The sequence below is a fragment of the Narcine bancroftii genome, chromosome 10, assembly GCF_036971445.1.
Source record: "Narcine bancroftii isolate sNarBan1 chromosome 10, sNarBan1.hap1, whole genome shotgun sequence".
Lineage (NCBI taxonomy): Eukaryota > Metazoa > Chordata > Chondrichthyes > Torpediniformes > Narcinidae > Narcine > Narcine bancroftii.
Window position 1 is genome coordinate 10,756,680 of NC_091478.1, and position 19,685 is coordinate 10,776,364.

Consider the following 19,685-nt stretch of genomic DNA (forward strand, 5'->3'; position numbering starts at 1 on the left):
ACACGTGCACGGGAGTAAGCCTTCATGAAGAAGCATCTTCTCCATTTTCTTCGGGTCTTTACTTACAGTTTTCTTGTTTTTTGCTGTCTTCTTTCCTCTACCACCCGTGCCCAACACAATTCAGGTAGGTTCTGCAAGACTTTGGAAGACTATGATTCTTCTTTAAAGTTTTTATATTTGGGTTTTAACTTTATTTTCCCAGGAAAGACTTAGGCCCACCTCCTTCATTCACGCCATTATGCTCCAACCCAATCATTTTCTTTTACTTGTTATTTAATGCTTAAAAAATCAGATAATGATGAATTTATCTACTTACAAAACAATTGCAAATATGATTTCAGAAAATACTGGGCCAGTCTTGGAAAACATCCAGGACATGAATAACAATATAATTTGCCTTCACACAACATTGTAAACTCACTCTTGCAACTTTCCAACTTAATGCAGCATTCACCCAAATATCAACCTGTTTCAACTCCTATTGTTTAACACAGGCTGCTACCTCTCAACATGTAATAATTTTGCACGTTTGTTTCTCAAGCTTTTGCTCTTAATTCAAAATAAATCCTTTCCTTACTGTTTATGACTCTTGATAGTTACTCCATCTTTGTGACCAAGTTTAAGTTCATTTGTCACAAAGTACTTAGTACATTGAGAAGGGTTTATCTACGAACAGACCAACAGGTTGTCTCGAGCATTACGTACAACCGTGCAGATAACATAATTTGCAGTGTATCGGGTCACCATGAAAAGAAAGATCAGTTAGCACCAGGCAAGGGCAGCAAGAGAACAATGTCATGGGGTCCATTCTGGAGCCTGATGGCTGCGGGGAAGAAACTGCCTGAAGTATGGTGATGTGTGTTTTTACTCACTTCAGCCTGCATGAGGAAAGAAAATTATCCAAGCAAAGAATTGTTATGGATATTGTGCTCATTGGGTTCATGCCAGTTGATTCCATTCTCCTGATCCTTTCCCCAACCCCAGCAATTTATTTTTCCACAGTGGACAGTCCAATTACCTTCTGAAAACTCTCAAAGCATAAACAATTCCTTCAAATACTTGTAATATCAAAGCCCTTTGACATAACTTTGAATGTATATTCCTGAATCAAACTCTAATGGGATCAGACTTCATCAATCGAAATTATCTAAACTCATCATGTTCTTTATTCCATGAATTTCTCAAGTGTTATTGTAAGTTTCAAATGCATGTATGTCTCCACCTCATTACTCCAGGCTGGACAATTGACAGTTGTCCAGTAATTGGTTACCATGACACTACAGATTTTCTTATTTGATTGCCTAGGTCTCTCGTAGCTTCACATTCAAGGAGCACCAATAATCACAGGTACAATTTCAAATTTGAAAAGGCAAGATGGAATGATACAGGAAATTACAGGCATCTGTTGAGGGGAAAGTACTAAAAGATTATTAATGATGTGTCGGCAGAGAACTGAGAACGATTCATGGAAATCGAGCAAGTCAATGTCGGTTTGTGAAATGGACAAAACATAGGATTCAACACATCTTCAGATGATCAATGCTTGGAATGTATTGACCTGACACTGAATCAATCTGTAAATAGCAGTTCATTAACAGCATTTACACTGACATCTGTTACATTGTTAGTACAGGAGAAATAATCTTCACTCACACAAAGTCAATAAATTGCAGATCTATTATTTTGCTGCCGTTCACTCTTATGTACCAAATGCAGGCTGCATTATCTGGATAGTTGTCTGGATAACCAGGACTGACGAAAGACCCAGAGGTATCACCAAGGAATCCTCCACATGATCCACCTGTGAAAAATTAGCATGTTATATGAGACAATAAATGGAAAAAAATAAACAACTATTTCTTCTTGTCGCAGTTTCATTGCGAGCTTTCCTTATTTCACAGTTCGGCCAATTCACTCTAATTCTGCAGATGCCAGTCCACCTCTCCAACTTGCTTATGGGACGGATGATCTAACAAAATCTTTACAATGAATGTTCTTGTTTGTCCTGTGACAGAGTATATAGAATGTTTTGGGGAGATAAATTGGGAAATGTGTAGGTCACATACAAACACTTTAAAACAGATCTTATTTCAAATACTGGAGCTCTGCTAATGCTAGACATAGTGGCTTCTCACACCTTTTGGCAAGAGTTTTGCTCAAGAGACTTCACTAATGGATTGTTGTTTACAAAAGGCAACAGATGAAAGAGAATGCTGGCACCGCTATTGTCTGGAAAGAGAGCCTGCTGTTGTAAGAGGGTCATGTGGTTTTGTAAGCAGAGAGAATGAAACAGGCTTTCTCTCAGTGAGAGAGAGAGAGAGATAGAGATCACTTGTACAGTGTAACAGCCAGCAAGAGCAGCTGGAACCAGAACAGGAAAAGCTGGAAAGAAGCCCAGTTTGAAAGATGGCCTAGCCACAGCCCTTGAGGTTCATGCAAGAGGACTGGCTGTCTAATGTTCATTTGGAATAAAAGAAACAGAAAGGATCTCTGTGGTGACCTGAAAGAAAAAGGTTATATCTGGGGAACCCTGAGGGGACAGGTGTTGTCAGCAAGACACTGAAGTGACTGATGAGGCGACATCAGCTGCGAATGTCCTGGAACAACAAATCTCTCTCTGAAAACCCGCAAGAACCATCCTGAGCGGTAACCATTTACCTTTCAAGCACCATAGCCTGGTGAACTTTATAAATGTTAAATTCTGTGCACAGTACAGGAATTGCCTGCTATCAGTGAACTTGGAGGAATGAGAAGTGAGATTAGATTGTGAACCAAAGAACTTTTCTGAACTTACACACACATTACATGCACGAGCTCTTAGAATTAGAAGGGGGTTAAGTTAAGTAAGTTAGTGATAAGTTTGATTCTATTTTCATGTTTAAAGATAATAAAAATGAACTTTTGTTTAAGTAAGCATTTGTCTTGGTGAATATCTATTGTTCCTGGGTTTGGGGTTCCTCTAGGTTCGTTACAGTCCAATGAGAGTCCCTTGCTTCAACAGATCTATAATTTGCCTTTTTATCCAATCTGAGCACGATGACCAAATATAAACCCCTCACCATTGCCTGATTGAACTGATTAACAAGATAATCAAATCTGGGAATTCTATTTTCCTGAAACCTCAACCACTGCCAGGACAGGACAAACTTATCACATCGTAAGCGAAGTACAAGTGGTGAAAGAATACACAAATATTGTTGCCTTCTGATGTATGACAACTCCCATAATTTCAGTAGACCCTGGATCTTCTGACAGTTTCTTCCTCATATACCAAGTGAACCAAACAGAAACCTTCTGAGGATCAATCTGCTCTCACAAGGTCATTGTCAAACCTCTAGATGTTTATTAAGAAAAGGCCTATTAATGCAATTTAAATGAGCTATGTGTTTCAGTTCCTAATTATCAATATGTTACATTCACAGTTTTCATTCAAATAATCTCCATGGCCTTAAGTTTCCAAAGATGTGAATCAATATGTTCTGCTATTGAACTGACAGAATCTTAACAGTGAATGTTCATGCCCTTCCAGTGACAGTTTCTGACCTCAATTAATCTTTATGATACCTCCCTTTCTAACCTGGGTTCTGCAACCGATTCTAACACCTCGTCCTGTGCCCTTCCAATGTGGGGCAGATTCAAGAGAAGAAACACTGGGAATTTACTATTATTTTATGACATCTTGTGACTGGACAGAACAATGTGCCATATTGTAAGACAGTCCTCAAAGGTGAATTTACATAGTTACCATAGTGGTTAGTACAACACTATTAAAGCGCCAGCAACAAGGGTTCGAATCTGTGAGGAGTTTGTACGTCTCCAGGTGAGTTTCCTATAGGTGCTCAAAGAAGTATGGGGTTAGAAGGTTCACATGGATATAATTATGTGGCCTGGGTATGTAATCCAGGAGGGACTGCAGGATCTCTCAATTATTTTCAAAATTTTAAGTTGGCCCTTTATTGTACGATCATAGCCATTACTATAAATGTTCCTGTATACTCCAATTATTTCTGCCTCACATACACAGGGAAACAAACTAAAATTTTTGGTGTCATATCCATTCACAAAGATTCTCAACTGCAATTAAAATTTCAACAAAGCTTAGATTTTTAAAAACATTTATTGTGACAGAGTCTTCCAGCTAATATCGTTTGTAACTGGCTCCACTTCCTTGAATAAGTATTCAAATAAAACTCACCATTGTTGTCATATACAGAGCGGTAGTTTGCCACAAATCCGCGTCTTGTGACACTGGAATCTGATCGAAAATAAATAGTTATGCTGTTGGATGTAGATGTAAAGGTTTCATTTGAATCGTGGCAGAGTTTTGCCATCAAAGAGGAATTTGTTGAAGGACCATCATATATTGCAACGTAATCATAGGAGCAACTTGATGACTCTTCCAGGCTGTTAAGACAATGATCACAGTTTGAAAACCAATTCTAGTTTTATTTAAATTAACATTTCAAAGAATCTCACAATGATGAAAACATGAAAATCATTTGTGCAATTTGAAAGAACACACGTTCATAATCAGACCTTCCAAAACATGAACATCAACATTTTCCTTTACACATAATATAAATCAGTGAACTCATATCCACATATCAAACCTACCAACTCATACAGTTACCTCAACTCAACCTTTACGCACTGTCCAGTGTAAGGAGCTCATTCCTTTCCCTCAATTCCTCTGCCTCTATCACAGCTGCTCCCAGGATCAATCTCGCATTTCAGAACATCTGAGATATCCTCCTCCTTCAGAAACCATTGTTTCCATGCTTCTGCCATCATCTCAGCAGTTCCCTAAATCTCCTCTTTTTCCCGTACACATGACCTGGACCCTTCCGACCCGAGCTGCAATTAGGAGGGGATTCATTTTGTCCTCACCTCCCAACATATTATCCTCTGCAAGTTGTGCCATCTACAATCTGATCATATGCTCAGAAACCTCATTCAATGCTCTCCCTTCTCCATTCTCTGCAGGGACAGGTGCCACAAGGACTTCCTCATTCACTCATCCCCTCCCATGAATCACACCCTTGTTACCTACCCCTGTGATTGCAAAAAATGTTGCACTTGTGCCCACAACTCCTCCCTCACCAACAGTCAGAGCCCCAAATAGTCCTTCCAAGTAAAGTGACACTTCTATTGTAAATTTGCAGGGGACATCCACTGCAGCCATTGCTCCCTTTGTGGCCTCCACTATATCAGAGAGGTTGAACGCAGATTGGGTGACTATTTCTTTGAACACTTTTGCTCTGGCTACTGCAAAACTGGGACCTCCTAGTAGACAAACATTTAAATTCCACACACAAATCCCATTCCAACAGGTTAGCAGATCAGGGAGTCATTACTTGCAAAGCAAGGCACGCCCCAAATAACAGGAACCACACCCAATATTCCAACTGGGCACTCTCCAAGCAGATGGCATTAACATCGACCTGCATTATGTATAAAACAGCTTCCCTGAGCATCTCTCTTCCCCTCTGACTCCTTCCTCCAGTCCTCACCCCTTTTCCTTATCTCTGTATTCATAGACACTCTCTCCCCATTACCTCACTTTTAATTCCTTTTCTGCCCTCCCACCTGTATCCACCGATGACCTGTTCTCATCCCTTCTCCACCAACCCTATCTCCTTTTTATTCAGCCAGCTGCCTATTTTCTGCTCATAGCTGGATAAAGGGCTCAGGCCCGAAACATTGGTTCGCCTTCATTACCTTTAGAAACCGCAGGACCTGATGATTTTCTCCAGCATTTTTGTGTATTGCACTGAATTATCTAACTGGCATCAATTCTTAGCATTTACCTCTGGCTGCTTCATCCCTAAACATAATTATTTGGCATGAATATTATTGAGGATGTTGCTCAATTCCAATTAAATAAATTCCTTACGCTCAAACTCATGATATTTATTTCAGATTGTAATGTGTTCCGGCAGATACCAAAGCAGTAAATTCTTTCATCCTTTGCGATTATCAGTTTACATCAGTCGATTCCACTTTTCTGCCCATTCGCCTCATCTGTGAAATTAATTTTTTCTATATTGGACCGTCACTTATCAAATCCCACATTGTTACCTTGTTTAAATCCTTTCATCACATTTTATAACAATAAATATTACTTATCCAATTAAATATATGTGGCAGAGTTAATCCCCTCTGTGATCAGAATTTATTATCACCCATTATGATCATTATTCCAGATTTATTTCATTCTATGAATTTCTCAGCTGTCACTATAGCTTCAAACTTACGTAACCCCCACATTTCTCCAGACAAGTCCAGTCTCTTTCTGATCATTTTATAACAATTAATGATTGTCCCCACATCTAGTTGAAGTACGTGTATATTAAATGAGCAGACGTAATCATCACTTAAAAATGAAAATTACAGGCAGGATCACAACACTTGTCATGAGAAACTGCTAAATACATTATTAATCATTGTTGATAGAGAATTTGGAATCATGGATATCGAGCACAGTCAATTATGTTTTGTGAATGGGACCAAACAAAGGATTGAGGTTCAAATAATTAATGCCTTGAATGAATTCAAACCATCTACTAATGCCGTTAGTTAACGGGATGTATCCTGACATTACTTGTATCGTAAAATGAAGGTCAAATCATCTTCACTTACTCAAATGCAATAAACCGCAGATCAATCATTTTGCTGCCGTTCACTCTTATGTACCAAATGCAGGCTGCATTATCTGGATAGTTGTCTGGATAACCAGGACTGACGACAGACCCAGAGGCACCACCAAGGAATCCTCCACATGAACCACCTGTGAACAATAAGGAAATTGGTAAGTCTAAATGGGACAATAAAAGGAAAAAAAAGCTATTTCTTTTGGTCGCCCTCACAGTGATCGTTACCAGCTTTCCTGATTTCACAATTCTTCATCACATTTAGCTTCTCCAGCTGCCAATCTATCTCTCCTCCCTGCCTTATGGGACTGTTGATCTTACAGAGTGTATGCATTAAATGTTCATGACCTTCCAATGGCATTTCCTGAGCTTCCTGCTGTTTAGAATCGGTTGCGATGCCCAGATTAAACATAATTTCCCTCTGTATTTTGTCTGGCAGCTGTGATAATTCCAAACTGATATGTTTGCCCTCCTGCAGTTGAATTCATTGGCAAGATAATGAAATCTGGGAATTCTATTTTCATTAATCCTCAACCACTGCCAATGCTAGAAGAAAGTATCGGATTGTAAGCGATGTTCAGTGAATGTTCATGCCCTTCCAGTGACAGTTTCTGACCTCAATGAATCTTAATGATACCCTCCTTTCAAACCTGCGTGCTGCAGCCCATTCTAACACCTTGTCCTGTGCCCTGCCAATGTGGAAAATTCAAGAGAAGAAACATTGGGAATTTACTATTATTTTATGACACCTTGTGACTGGATAGAACAATGTGCCACATTGTAAGCCGCTCTTCAGAGTTGAATTTACATGGTTAGCGTACTGGTTAGTACAACACTATTACAGCGCCAGCATTTGGTTCGAATCTGCCACTGTCTGTGGAGAGTTTGAATATCTCCAGGTGGGTTTCCTATAGATGCTCAATGAAGTATTAGGTTAGTCAGTTCACATGAATATAATTGTGTGTTTTGTGCACATGAGCCACAGGGGACTGTTGCATCTCTTGTTTTTTTTAACATTAAATGTTGGCCCTTTATTGTACGATCATAGCCATTACTGTAAATGTTCCTGTATATTCCAATTATTTCTGCCTCACATACACAGGGAAACAAACTAAAACTTTGTGGTGTCATATCCATGCACAAAGATTCTCATCTGCAATTAGAATTTCAAAGCAGCTTTGTTTTGTTTTAATTTTATTGTGACAAAAGATTTTTCCAGGTAATATCGTTTGTAACTGGCTCCACTTCCTTGAACAAGTATTTTAATAAAACTCACCATTGTTGTCATATATAGAGCGGTAGTTTGCCACAAATCCGCGTCTTGTGACACTGGAATCTGATCGAAAATAAATAGTCATGCTGTTGGATGTAGATGTAAAGGTTTCATTGGAATCGTGGCAGAGTTTTGCCATCAAAGAGGAACTTGTTGAAGGACCATCATATATTGCAACGTAATCATAGGAGCAACTTGATGACTCTTCCAGGCTGTTAAGACAATGATCACAGTTTGAAAACCAATTCTGGTTTTATTTAAATTAACATTTCAAAAAATCTCACAATGATGAAAACATGAAAATCATTTGTGCAATTGAAAGAACACAAACACTGTTCCACACGTTCATAATCAAACCTTCCAAAACATGCACATCCACATTTTCCTTTACCCATAATACAAATCAGTGAACTCATATCCACATATCAAACCTAAAAATTCCTTCAGTGAACTCAACTTAACCTTTATGTACTGTCCCGTGTAAGGAGCTCATTCCTTTCCCTCAATTCCTCTGTCTCTATCACAGCTGCTCCCAGGATGATGTCTCCCATTTCAGAATATCTGAGATTTCCTCCTCCTTCAGAAACCATTGTTTCCACGCTTCTGCCATCATCTCAGCAGTTCCCTAAATCTCCTCTTTTTCCCGTGCACATGATCTGGACCCTTCCGACCCGAGCTGCAATAAGGAGGGGATTCACTTTGTCCTCACCTCCCAACATATTATCCCCTGAAAGTTCTGCCATCTACAATCTGATCGTATGCTCAGAAACATCATTCAATGCTCTCCCTTCTCCACTCTCTGCAGAGACTGGTGTCACAAGGACTCCCTCATTCACTCATCCCCTCCAACTAATCACACCCTTCTTACCTACACCTGTGATCGTAAAAAATGTTGCACTTGTGCCCACACCTCCTCCCTCACCACCAGTCAGGTACCCAAAGTGTCCTTCCAAGTAAAGTGACCCTTCTATTGTAAATTAGTAGGAGGCATTCACTGTAGCTGATGCTCCTGTTGTGGCCTCCTATATATCAGAGAGGCTGACTGCAGATTGGGAGACTATTTCTTTGAGCACTTTTGCTCTGGCCACTGCAAAACTGGGACCTCCTGGTCGACAAACATTGAAACTCCACACACAAATCCCATTCCAACAGGTTGGCAGATCAGGGAGTCATTACTTGCAAAGCAAGGCCAGTCGCAAATAACAAGAACCAAACCCAATATTACAACTGGGCATTCTCCAAGCAGACGGCATTAACATCGAGCTCCATTATGCATAAAGCACCTTCCCTGAGCTTCTGTCTTCACCCCTGTTTCCTTCCTACAGCCCTCACCCCCTTTCCTTTTCTCTGTATTCACAGACATGCTTTCCCCATCACCTCACTTTCATTTCCTCTTCTGCCCTCCCACCTGTATCCTCCGATGACCAGTCCTCCTCCCTGTGCCTCTTTCTTCTACCTCACTTTTCCACTAACCCTCTCTCTTTTTTATTCAGCCAGCTGCCTGCTTTCTGCTCATAGCTGGACAAAGGGCTCAGGCCCGAAACATTGGTTCGCCTTCATTACCTTTAGAAACCACAGGACCTGATGATTTTCTCCAGCATTTTTGTGTATTGCACTGAATTATCTACCTGGCATTAATTCTTAGCATTTACCTCTGGCTGCTTCATCACTAAACATAATTATTTGGCATGAATATTATTGAGGATGTTGCTCAATTCCAATCAAATAAATTCCTTACGCTCTAACTCATGATATTTATTTCAGATTGTAATGTGTTCCGGCAGATATCAAAGCAGTAAATTCATTCATCCTTTGCGATTGTCAGTTTACATCAGTAGATTTCACTTTTCTGCCCATTCGCCTCATCTGTGAAATTATTTTTTTCTATATTGGACAGTCACTTATCAAATCCCACATTGTTACTTTGTTTAAATCCTTTCATCATATTTTATAACAATAAATATTACTTATCCATTTAAATATATGTGGCAGAGTTAATCCCCTCTGTGATCAGAATTTATTATCACCTATTATGATCAATATTCCAGATTTATATTATTCTAAGAATTTCTCAGCTGTCATCATATGTTTCAAACTGACGTCTCTACCACATTTCTCCAGACTAGTCCAGTCTCTTGACCATCATTTCATAACAATTCATGATTGTCCCCATATTTAGTTCAAGTACGTACATATTCAATGAGCAGACGTAATCATCACTTATAAATGGAAATTACGGGCAGGATCACAACACCCGTCATGAGAAACCGCTAAATACATTATTAATCATTGTTGATAGAGAACTTAGAATCATGGATATTGAGCACAGTCAACTATGTTTTGTGAATGGGACCAAACAAAGGATTAAGGTTCAAAGAATTCGTGCCTTGAATGAATTCAAACCATCTACTAACGCAGTTAGTTAACGGTATCTGTCCTGACATTACTTGTATCGTAAAATGAAGGTCAAATCATCTTCACTTACTCAAATGCAATAAACCGCAGATCAATTATTTTGCTGCCATTCACTCTGATGTACCAAATGCAGGCTGCATTATCTGGATAGTTGTCTGGATAACCAGGACTGACGACAGACCCAGAGGCACCACCAAGGAATCCTCCACATGAACCACCTGTGAACAATAAGGAAATTGGTAAGTCTAGATGGGACAATAAAAGGAAAAAAAAGCTATTATTTTGGTCCCCATCACAGTATTCGTTACCAGCTTTCCTGATTTCACAATTCTTCATCAGATTGAGCTTCTCCAGCTGCCAATCTATCTCTCCTCCCTGCCTTATGGGACTGTTGATCTTATGGAGTCTATGCATTAAATGTTCATGAACTTCCAATGGCATTTCCTGATCTTCCTGCTGTTTAGAATTGGTTGCGGTGCCAAGATTAAACATAATTTCCCGTTGTATTCAGTGTGGGAGCTGTGAAAATTCCAAAACCGATATGTTTGCCCTCCTGCAGTTGAATTCATTGACAAGATAATGAAATCTGGGAATTCTATTTTCCTTAAACCTCAACCACTGCCAGGGCTGGAAGAAAGTATCAGATTGAAAGCGACGTTCAGTGAATGTTCATGCCCTTCCAGTGACAGTTTCTGACCTCAATGAATCTGAATGATACCCTCTTTTCAAACCTGGATACTGCAGCCTATTCTAACACCACGCCCTGTGCCCTTCCAATGTGGGGCAGATTGAAGAGAAGAAACACTGGGAATTTACTATTATTTTATGACACCTTGTGACTGGATAGAACAATGTGCCACATTGTAAGCCGCTCTTCAGAGGTGAATTTACATGGTTAGCGTACTGGTTAGTACAACACTATTACAGCGCCAGCATTTGGTTCGAATCTGCCACTGTCTGTGGAGCGTTTGAATATCTCTAGGTGGGTTTCCTATAGGTGCTCAATGAAGTATTAGGTTAGTCAGTTCACATGAATATAATTGTGTGTTTTGCGCACATGAGTATCTCTTGATTATTTTTAACATTAAATGTTGGCCCTTTATTGTACGATCATAGCCATTACTGTAAATGTTCCTGTATATTCCAATTATTTCTGCCTCACATACACAGGGAAACAAACTAAAACTTTGTGGTGTCATATCCATGCACAAAGATTCTCATCTGCAATTAGAATTTCAAAGCAGCTTTGTTTGGTTTTAATTTTATTATGACAAAGATTTTTCCAGGTAATATCGTTTGTAACTGGCTCCACTTCCTTGAACAAGTATTTTAATAAAACTCACCATTGTTGTCATATATAGAGCGGTAGTTTGCCACAAATCCGCGTCTTGTTACACTGGAATCTGATCGAAAATAAATAGTCATGCTGTTGGATGTAGATGTAAAGGTTTCATTGGAATCGTGGCAGAGTTTTGCTATCAAAGAGGAACTTGTTGAAGGTCCATCATATATTGCAACGTAATCATAGGAGCAACCTGATGACTCTTCCAGGCTGTTAAGACAATGATCACAGTTTGAAAACCAATTCTGGTTTTATTTAAATTAACATTTCAAAGAATCTCACAATGATGAAAACATGAAAATCATTTGTGCAATTGAAAGAACACAAACACTGTTCCACACGTTCATCATCAAACCTTTCAAAACATGCACATCAACATTTTCCTTTACCCATGATACAAATCAGTGAACTCATATCCACATATCAAACCTACCAATTCCTTCAGTGAACTCAACTTAACCTTTATGTACTGTCCCGTGTAAGGAGCTCATTCCTTTCCCTCAATTCCTCTGTCTCTATCACAGCTGCTCCCAGGATGATGTCTCCCATTTTAGAACATCTGAGATTTTCTCCTACTGCAGAAACCATTGTTTCCTCGCTTCTGCCATCATCTCAGCAGTTCCCTAAATCTCCTCTTTTTCCCCAGCACATGACCTGGAACCTTCCGACCTGAGCTGCAATAAGGAGGGGATTCACTTTGTCCTCACCTCCCAGCATATTATTCTCTGCAAGTTCTGCCATCTACAATCTGATCGTATGCTCAGAAACATCATTCAATGCTCTCCCTTCTCAACTCTCTGCAGAGACCGGTGCCACAAGGACTCCCTTATTCACTCATCCCCTCCCACTAATCACACCCTTCTTACCTATCCCTGTGATCACAAAAAATGTTGCACTTGTGACCACACCTCTTCCCTCACCACCAGTCAGGACCCCAAATAGTCCTTCCAAGTAAAGTGACCCTTCTATTGTAAATTAGTAGGAGACATTTCACTGCCGCTGATGCTCGTGTTGTGGCCTCCTATATATCAGGGAGGTGGAACACAGATTGGGAGACTATTTCTTTGAGCACTTTTGCTCTGCCCACTGCAAAACTGGGACCTCCTGGTCGACAACCATTGAAACTCCACACACAAATCCCATTCCAACAGGTTGGCAGATCAGGGAGTCATTACTTGCAAAGCAAGTCCAGTCGCAAATAACAGGTGCCACACCCAATATTCCAACTGGACACTCTCCAAGCAGACGGCATTAACATCAACCTCCATTATACATTAATGCCCTCCCCTGAGCATCTCTCTTCCCCCTCTGTCTCCTTTCTCCATTCCTCACCCCTTTCCTTATCTCTATATTCACAGACATTCCCTCCCCATCACCTCGTTTTTATTTCCTCTTCTGCCCTCCCACCTGTATCCACTGATGACCTGTCCTCCTCCCCCTGCCCCTTCCTCCCACCTCCCTTTTCCACCAACCCTCTCTCCTTTTTATTCAGCCAGCTGCCTGCTTTCTGCTCATAGCTGGACAAAAGGCTCAGGCCCGAAACATTGCTTCGCCTTCATTACCTTTAGAAACCGCAGGACCTGATGATTTTTTCCAGCATTTTTGTGTATTGCACTGAATTATCTACCTGGCATCAATTCTTAGCATTTACCTCTGGGTGCTTCATCCCTAAACATAATTATTTGGTATGAATATTATTGAGGATGTTGCTCAATTCCAATCAAATAAATTCCTTATGCTCTAACTCATGATATTTATTTCATGGTGTAATGTGTTCTGGCAGATATTAAAGCAGTAAATTCTTTCATCCTTTGCGATTGTGGTTCACATCAGTAGATTCCACTTTACTGCCCTTTCGCCTTATCTGTGAAGTTAATTTTTTCTATATTGTATGGTTACTTATGAAATCCCATATTATTACCTTGTTTAAATTCTTTCATCACATATCCTTACAATAAATATTTCTTATCCAATTAAATATATGTGGCAGAGTTAATCTCCTCTGCAATCAGAATTTATTATCACCTATTATGATCAATTTTCCAGATTTATTTCATTCTATGAATTTCTCAGCTGTCACCATATGTTTCAAACTTACGTCTACACCACATTTTTCCAGACTAGTCCAGTCTCTTGCCGATCATTCTATAACAATTAATGATTGTCCCCATATCTAGTTCAAGTTCGTACATATTCAATGACCTGCCATAATCATCGATTATTTTTCATGTTCAAATTGCAAGTTAGAAGGAAATTACAAAATGAAATTACAGGCAGGATCACAACACTTGTCATGAGAAACCGCTAAATACATTATTAATCATTGTTGATGGAGAACTTAGAATCCTGGATATCGAGCAAAGTCAATTATATTTTGTGAAAGAGACCAATCATAGGATTGAGGTTCAAGGAATTAATGTCTTTAAAGCATTGAGTGAATTCAAACTATCTACTAACCCAGTTAGTTAACGGTATCTCGCCTGACATTACTTGTATCGTAAAATGAAGGTCAAATCATCTTCACTTACTCAAAAGCAATAAACCACAGATCAATTATTTTGCTGCCGTTCACTCTTATGTACCAAATGCAGGCTGCATTATCTGTATAGTTGTCTGGATAACCAGGACTGACGACAGACCCAGAGGCACCACCAAGGAGTCCTCCACATGAACCACCTGTGAATAATAAGGAAATTGATGGGACAGTTAAAGGAAAAAAAATCCATTTCTTTTGGTCCCCCTCACAGTGTTCATTACCAGCTTTCCTGATTTCACAATTCTTCATCACATTGAGCTTCTCCAGCTGCCAGTCTATCTCTCCTCCCTGTCTTATGGGACTGTTGATCTTACGGAGTCTATGCATTAAATGTTCATGACCTTCCAATGGCATTTCCTGATCTTCCTGCTTTTTAGAATTGGTTGCGGGGCCCAGATTAAATATAATTTACATCTGTATTTCATCCGGGTGCAGTGACCAATTCAAAACCCATACATTTGCCCTCCTGCAGTTGAATTGATTAACAAGATAATCAAACCTCAAGCACTCCCAGGGCTGAAGAAACCTAACCCATTGTAGGTGACGTAGAAGTGTTGAAATAATACACAGTATTGTTGCCTCCTGATGTATGCCAACTCCCATCATTGCCTTTCACCCTGGATCTTGCGTATGATTTTGCGTCATATACCAAGTGAACCAAACAAAAACTTTTTGAAGTTTAATCTGCTCTCACAAGATCCTTGTGAAACCTCTAGATGTTTATTATGCAAAGGCCTTTTAATTTAATTTAAAGTGCAATGTATTTCAGTTCCTAATTATCAATATGTTACATTCACACTTGTTCATTCCAATAATCTCCATTTCTTTAAAATTCTAAAGATGTTAATCAATATGTTCTAATGTTGAAATGACAGAATCAGAATGTTACAGAATTCTGTTTTGTATATTGACCTATGTGTTGTGTGGTCTTTCGTTAAAACGTGACAGTTTGCCTTAGGGAGCCAAGGTTAAGGTGGACTGCTAAGAGAGTGGGAGACGGATTGGGTATGTGCAGAAAATGATCTAAAAATTTCTGGACTTGGATGATAAACCACCACTGGGTGGTGCTGTAGAGTGGAAGAAGGCCGAGAGAATGAGTCATGGTCTGGAAGACAGTTTAGATTGTTGGGATTTCAAAAAGGGATGAACATTCTGAAGGAAGCCAGAAGGATCTGGACCAAGCAATTGTTTCTCTCTCTGCAAGCAACACAAGAAGACAACTTCGAATTTTGTGATCTCTCTCTCTCTCAAAGATCTTTTGGCTTCAGTTTACCAAACAAACTGAATTTTGTTTATGATCTTTGCTTCAGTTGAGATCGAAGTTTTGTGAGTCTTGTGTTTGTTTTGAGTCTAAGTTTTTCTGTGGGCTGGTTGGAAATATAACTTAGACTTTAATTACATATGTTATATTTAGGCTGGGGAATGTATTAGTTTTACACTGTTATAGAAATTTCAATAGTGACCAGTGGGCATTGTTATAAAAGGGGGGGATTTTGAATTAAAGTTTGAAGATGAATTTTTATTAATAAAATAATTGTTCATCTTTACTCATATGTGATATGCCTTCTTTGTGGTTGCTGGTTTGATCTTGTAACAATAACAATGAATGTTCGTGACCTTCCAGTGACAGTTTCTGACTTCTAGCACCCTGCACCATTAAAATAACCTCCACAAGATGCATCTACGAACAACAAGTGAGCTATGTAGGTGTGACATTATCAGATAAAAATTAACAATTAATTATTTTTTCCTCTCCTTTAATATTTGTTGCCTGCTTTCCTTACTTCAATAAAAACACAATGTTGCAGAAGATCAACAGCCTCACACCATCCATAAGAGGTAAAAATTTATAAAGACATTTTGGGCTTGAGCCCTTCCTCAAGGCTCTAGTAAACAGCATTTGGGCAAGGAGAGGATTATAGACCAACAGACAAAAGGTGTTCATTGGATAATGAACAGGAGGACAGGAGAAGAAAGGTGAGAATTGATAGTGGGAGGAAGGGACTTGACTCTGTGAATAAAGAGCTAGAGGAAAAGGAGACATAGGGATAGATGAGGGGGCTAAGGGAAACTGGAGCAGTCGTTGCTAATGCTATCCAGTTGGAGAGTGCCCAGACAGAATATGAGATGTTTTTTCTCCAATTTGAGGTGGTCACAGTCTGGCAGTGCATGAAACCATGGGCACAGCATTTCAGCAAAAGGGAATGGGTTGGGGCCTCTGGGAGATGCTCGCTATCGCAACAGACAGAGCAAAGGTACTCAAAGAAGTCATCTCCAGTCTGTGTCCAGTCACTCTTATGTGGAAGAGACCACAACTGGACCACCGGGTGCAGTAAATTCATGTGTTGCTTCAGTTGGAAGGACAGTTTGAGGCCCTGAAAGGTGGTGAGGGTGCAGACATGAGCAAAGGAGAGCACCTCCAGTGGTCACAGGGGTAAGTTCCAAAGGGGCAATTGGTGGGAAGGGAAGAGTGGATAAGGGAGTCATAGACAGAGCAATCACTGGAGAAGGTAGAGAATGGAAGATGTGTCTGGTGATGGGATCATGTAGCAGGTGTTGGAAATGGCCGATGATATGTGGATGTGGAAGCTGCTGGGTTGGTAAGTAAGGACAAGGGGAATCCTTTCTTTGTTGTGCATGGGGATGGAGGGGGCTAGGACAGATGGACATGTAATAGATGATATGGGGGTGAGGGCAGAGTTGATGCCGGTAGAGAGGAAGCCACGTTTTTTGCAGGAGACAGCCATACATTGCTCCTTTGTAAGCGTAACTGGATGCGATCATAAATTACAGCTTCCTTTTAATTTTTTTTGTGTGAAAGTTTCTCAGGCCATAACTTTAGGTAAAATCAGTAGCATTTAAAGTGGGTTACCTGATACTGGTGCTGAAAAGAAGAAATAAGAATATTAGTAAAGGATATCAGTTTACAATGAACAAATAATATCCTTGACAGACATAATCTAATAGGAGCAAAGCATTAAAGTTTTAATCAACAATGGTTAATTTGCCTCCAACAGTTTAATGTCAAAATGTATCTTCTACAGAGTTCAATAACTCCAGTCACATTTACCCCGTTCCCTCATCCCTTCAATTCCTCTTCCACCCATTCCAACTAATCTTGAACACTGATGCAACTTTTGCTTCAATCACTCAAAGGAGAAAGTAATTGTGCATCCACACACAGAACATAGATAATAAGGGAAACTCAGCAGGTCATGCAACATCCATGGAGAGAAATGATCAGACATCGATTTGGGTTGGGAACTTGTTACAAAGCAGTTTTGATAAAGACTCTTGCCCCAAAACGTTCACTGACCATTTCTCACTCTAGCTTCTCTTTCTTTGTTCACTCCATATTCCAACATCTGCAGTGCCTGTGCTATTCTCTACCTCCCCACAAAAGAATTTGAAGTCTAACTCTTCTATAATTTTACTTGGTCTTCATTCTGAGCTTCCAATTATTGGGAATAATCTGATTATGTCAACCCCACACCATAGTCTAGTTTAAAAACTCCTTTCAGGTCACTATGTTTATAATTATTCTAATAACAAAGAATCAAATTATTTAACTATTCTTTCATTGTTTATTAAACCAGGCAGTATTCTATTGGATCTGTTCTCTTCACACTAATTTTATAGCCTATTATTTAATTTAAAAAATTTAAATGCTACTTACAGCATGGTAGAAGCCAATTCCATCTATTTACACCTGTGCTGCCCAATAACACCTAAATTAGCCTATGGCCCCATACGTTTTGAAGGGTGGGAGAAAACTGGAGCACCCGTTGAAAACTGACACAGGCTCGGGAAGAATGTGCCAACTCATTACAGACAGCGCCGGGTTCAAACCTCTGTGCTAACTGTGCTGTCCATTAATATGAAAATATAATGTTGAGTAAAATATATGAATTTATCTGGATTCATTTTCAGGACAATAGCGTCTTCAGCAAGGACAAAACCTATTGCTCATCCCTAGATATACTGATGGCAGCCTCTTGAATGGCGACAACCTTTGTAGGGCTCTTCATAGCAACTTTAAATAAGAAATCACAGGAAGTTGGCCCAGTAATGATGAAGAATTAAAATATGTTTGCTAATCAGGACACCATGGTGTTTGGACAAGAGTTGGAAATGCTGGTCTTATGAAATGTACACATGGCAGTCAATCACCAAAGAGATGCACGTCTACGATGATGGTTACTGAAGCAGACAGTCTTGTTCTGAAGGGTGCTGAATGTCTGGAGTATTGAAGAGTCAACACCAAACTCTGCATGGCTGACTTATGCCCTTCAGATGATGGAAAAGCTTTTGGAGAATCAGGAGGAGATGAGTTAGTCACCATTGATTACCCAGCCCGTGACCTGCTCTCAGCAGCAGTATTCATTACATTAAGGTGCAATATGTAGATACTGTTGAAGAAGTAATCTGTTACATTGTACACAGTCCCCGCATGGTACAAAAGTCATGGAGGAAAAGATGTTTCAGGTGGTATTTGGCTGCTGTTGAAGTGGGCAGCTTTTTCATGAATAGGGTCAAGCTTTCTGGACATAATTAGAGCTCCCTTCATACAGGTAGGAGTATTGTTTTTTGCCTGTCATAAGGAGGTGATGAAGAACTATGATTGAATTAGATGCAACACATCTTCCGTTTTTGCCCAGCTCTTGTAGCTGGGAAATGTAAATCCCCCAATGAACAAGTCAACATACATCTTAAAAAATGTTTAACTGACCTGATGTTCCATAACCACCACAGTACCCTATAGAAAAAATCAACACATATTTATTTGCATTGATACATATATTTGGTCAAATGTCCAGTCCATATATTAAAAGAGAAACAATAATATTGTTACTGAAATAATAATAATAATAATAATGAACTGAAAGGAAATTATCCTCATCAAATGTGATTCAAATGAATGAATCGTAGTTTTTCAAATTATTTTTATTCATTTTGGGACATGGCAAAGTCAGCATATATTGCCCATTCCATTTTTGCCCTTGAATTAGTGAGCCACCTTCAATTACTTCCTTCCTTTGACAAAGATAATCCTGCAATGCTTTGGGAAGGGTATTCCTAATTTGGGTTCAGGAACAATGACAGAATAACCCTCTCTTTCCAAATTGTATTTGTTCTGGCTTTTCATTCCTGGATCATCTCAGTTCCCCAGTCTGGATCCCAGGAATATTCACACTTTCACTTCCCCAGTCTGGATGCCAGGAATGTTCACACTTTCACTTCTCCAGTGTGGATGCCAGGAATGTTCACACTTTCACTTCCCCAGTCTGGATCCCAGGAATGTTCACACTTTCACTTCCCCAGTCTGGATGCCAGGAATGTTCATACTTTCACTTCCCCAGTCTGGATGCCAGGAATGTTCACACTTTCACTTCCCCAGTCTGGATGCCAGGAATGTTCACACTTTCACTTCCCCAGTCTGGATGCCAGGAATGTTCACACTTTCACTTC

At 39.6% G+C, this 19,685-nt stretch overlaps 1 protein-coding gene and 2 long non-coding RNA genes across 3 annotated transcripts in view; 2 read left to right on the forward strand and 1 right to left on the reverse strand.

Annotated features, from left to right (window-relative positions):
- LOC138744154 (uncharacterized) overlaps positions 1-1,802 on the forward strand; it is a 32,687-nt gene extending 30,885 nt beyond the window's left edge. Inside the window, exon 5 of the long non-coding RNA XR_011345326.1 lies at positions 1,717-1,802. This is a non-coding gene — a long non-coding RNA (uncharacterized lncRNA). The remainder of the gene's footprint in view (positions 1-1,716) is intronic.
- Positions 1-19,685, reverse strand: part of LOC138744152 (scavenger receptor cysteine-rich domain-containing protein DMBT1-like) — a 53,334-nt gene that overhangs the window by 18,327 nt on the left and 15,322 nt on the right. The window contains exons 14-22 of the mRNA XM_069899798.1: positions 18,946-18,972; positions 17,089-17,100; positions 14,209-14,356; positions 11,682-11,890; positions 10,409-10,556; positions 7,927-8,135; positions 6,640-6,787; positions 4,196-4,404; positions 1,654-1,801 (exon numbers count right to left, since the gene is read on the reverse strand). Coding sequence (XP_069755899.1) covers positions 1,654-1,801; positions 4,196-4,404; positions 6,640-6,787; positions 7,927-8,135; positions 10,409-10,556; positions 11,682-11,890; positions 14,209-14,356; positions 17,089-17,100; positions 18,946-18,972 — 1,258 coding nt within the window. The remainder of the gene's footprint in view (positions 1-1,653; positions 1,802-4,195; positions 4,405-6,639; positions 6,788-7,926; positions 8,136-10,408; positions 10,557-11,681; positions 11,891-14,208; positions 14,357-17,088; positions 17,101-18,945; positions 18,973-19,685) is intronic.
- Positions 15,168-19,456, forward strand: LOC138744155 (uncharacterized). Its single transcript, XR_011345328.1, has 2 exons — positions 15,168-15,542; positions 18,147-19,456. It is a non-coding gene; the product is annotated as an uncharacterized lncRNA (long non-coding RNA).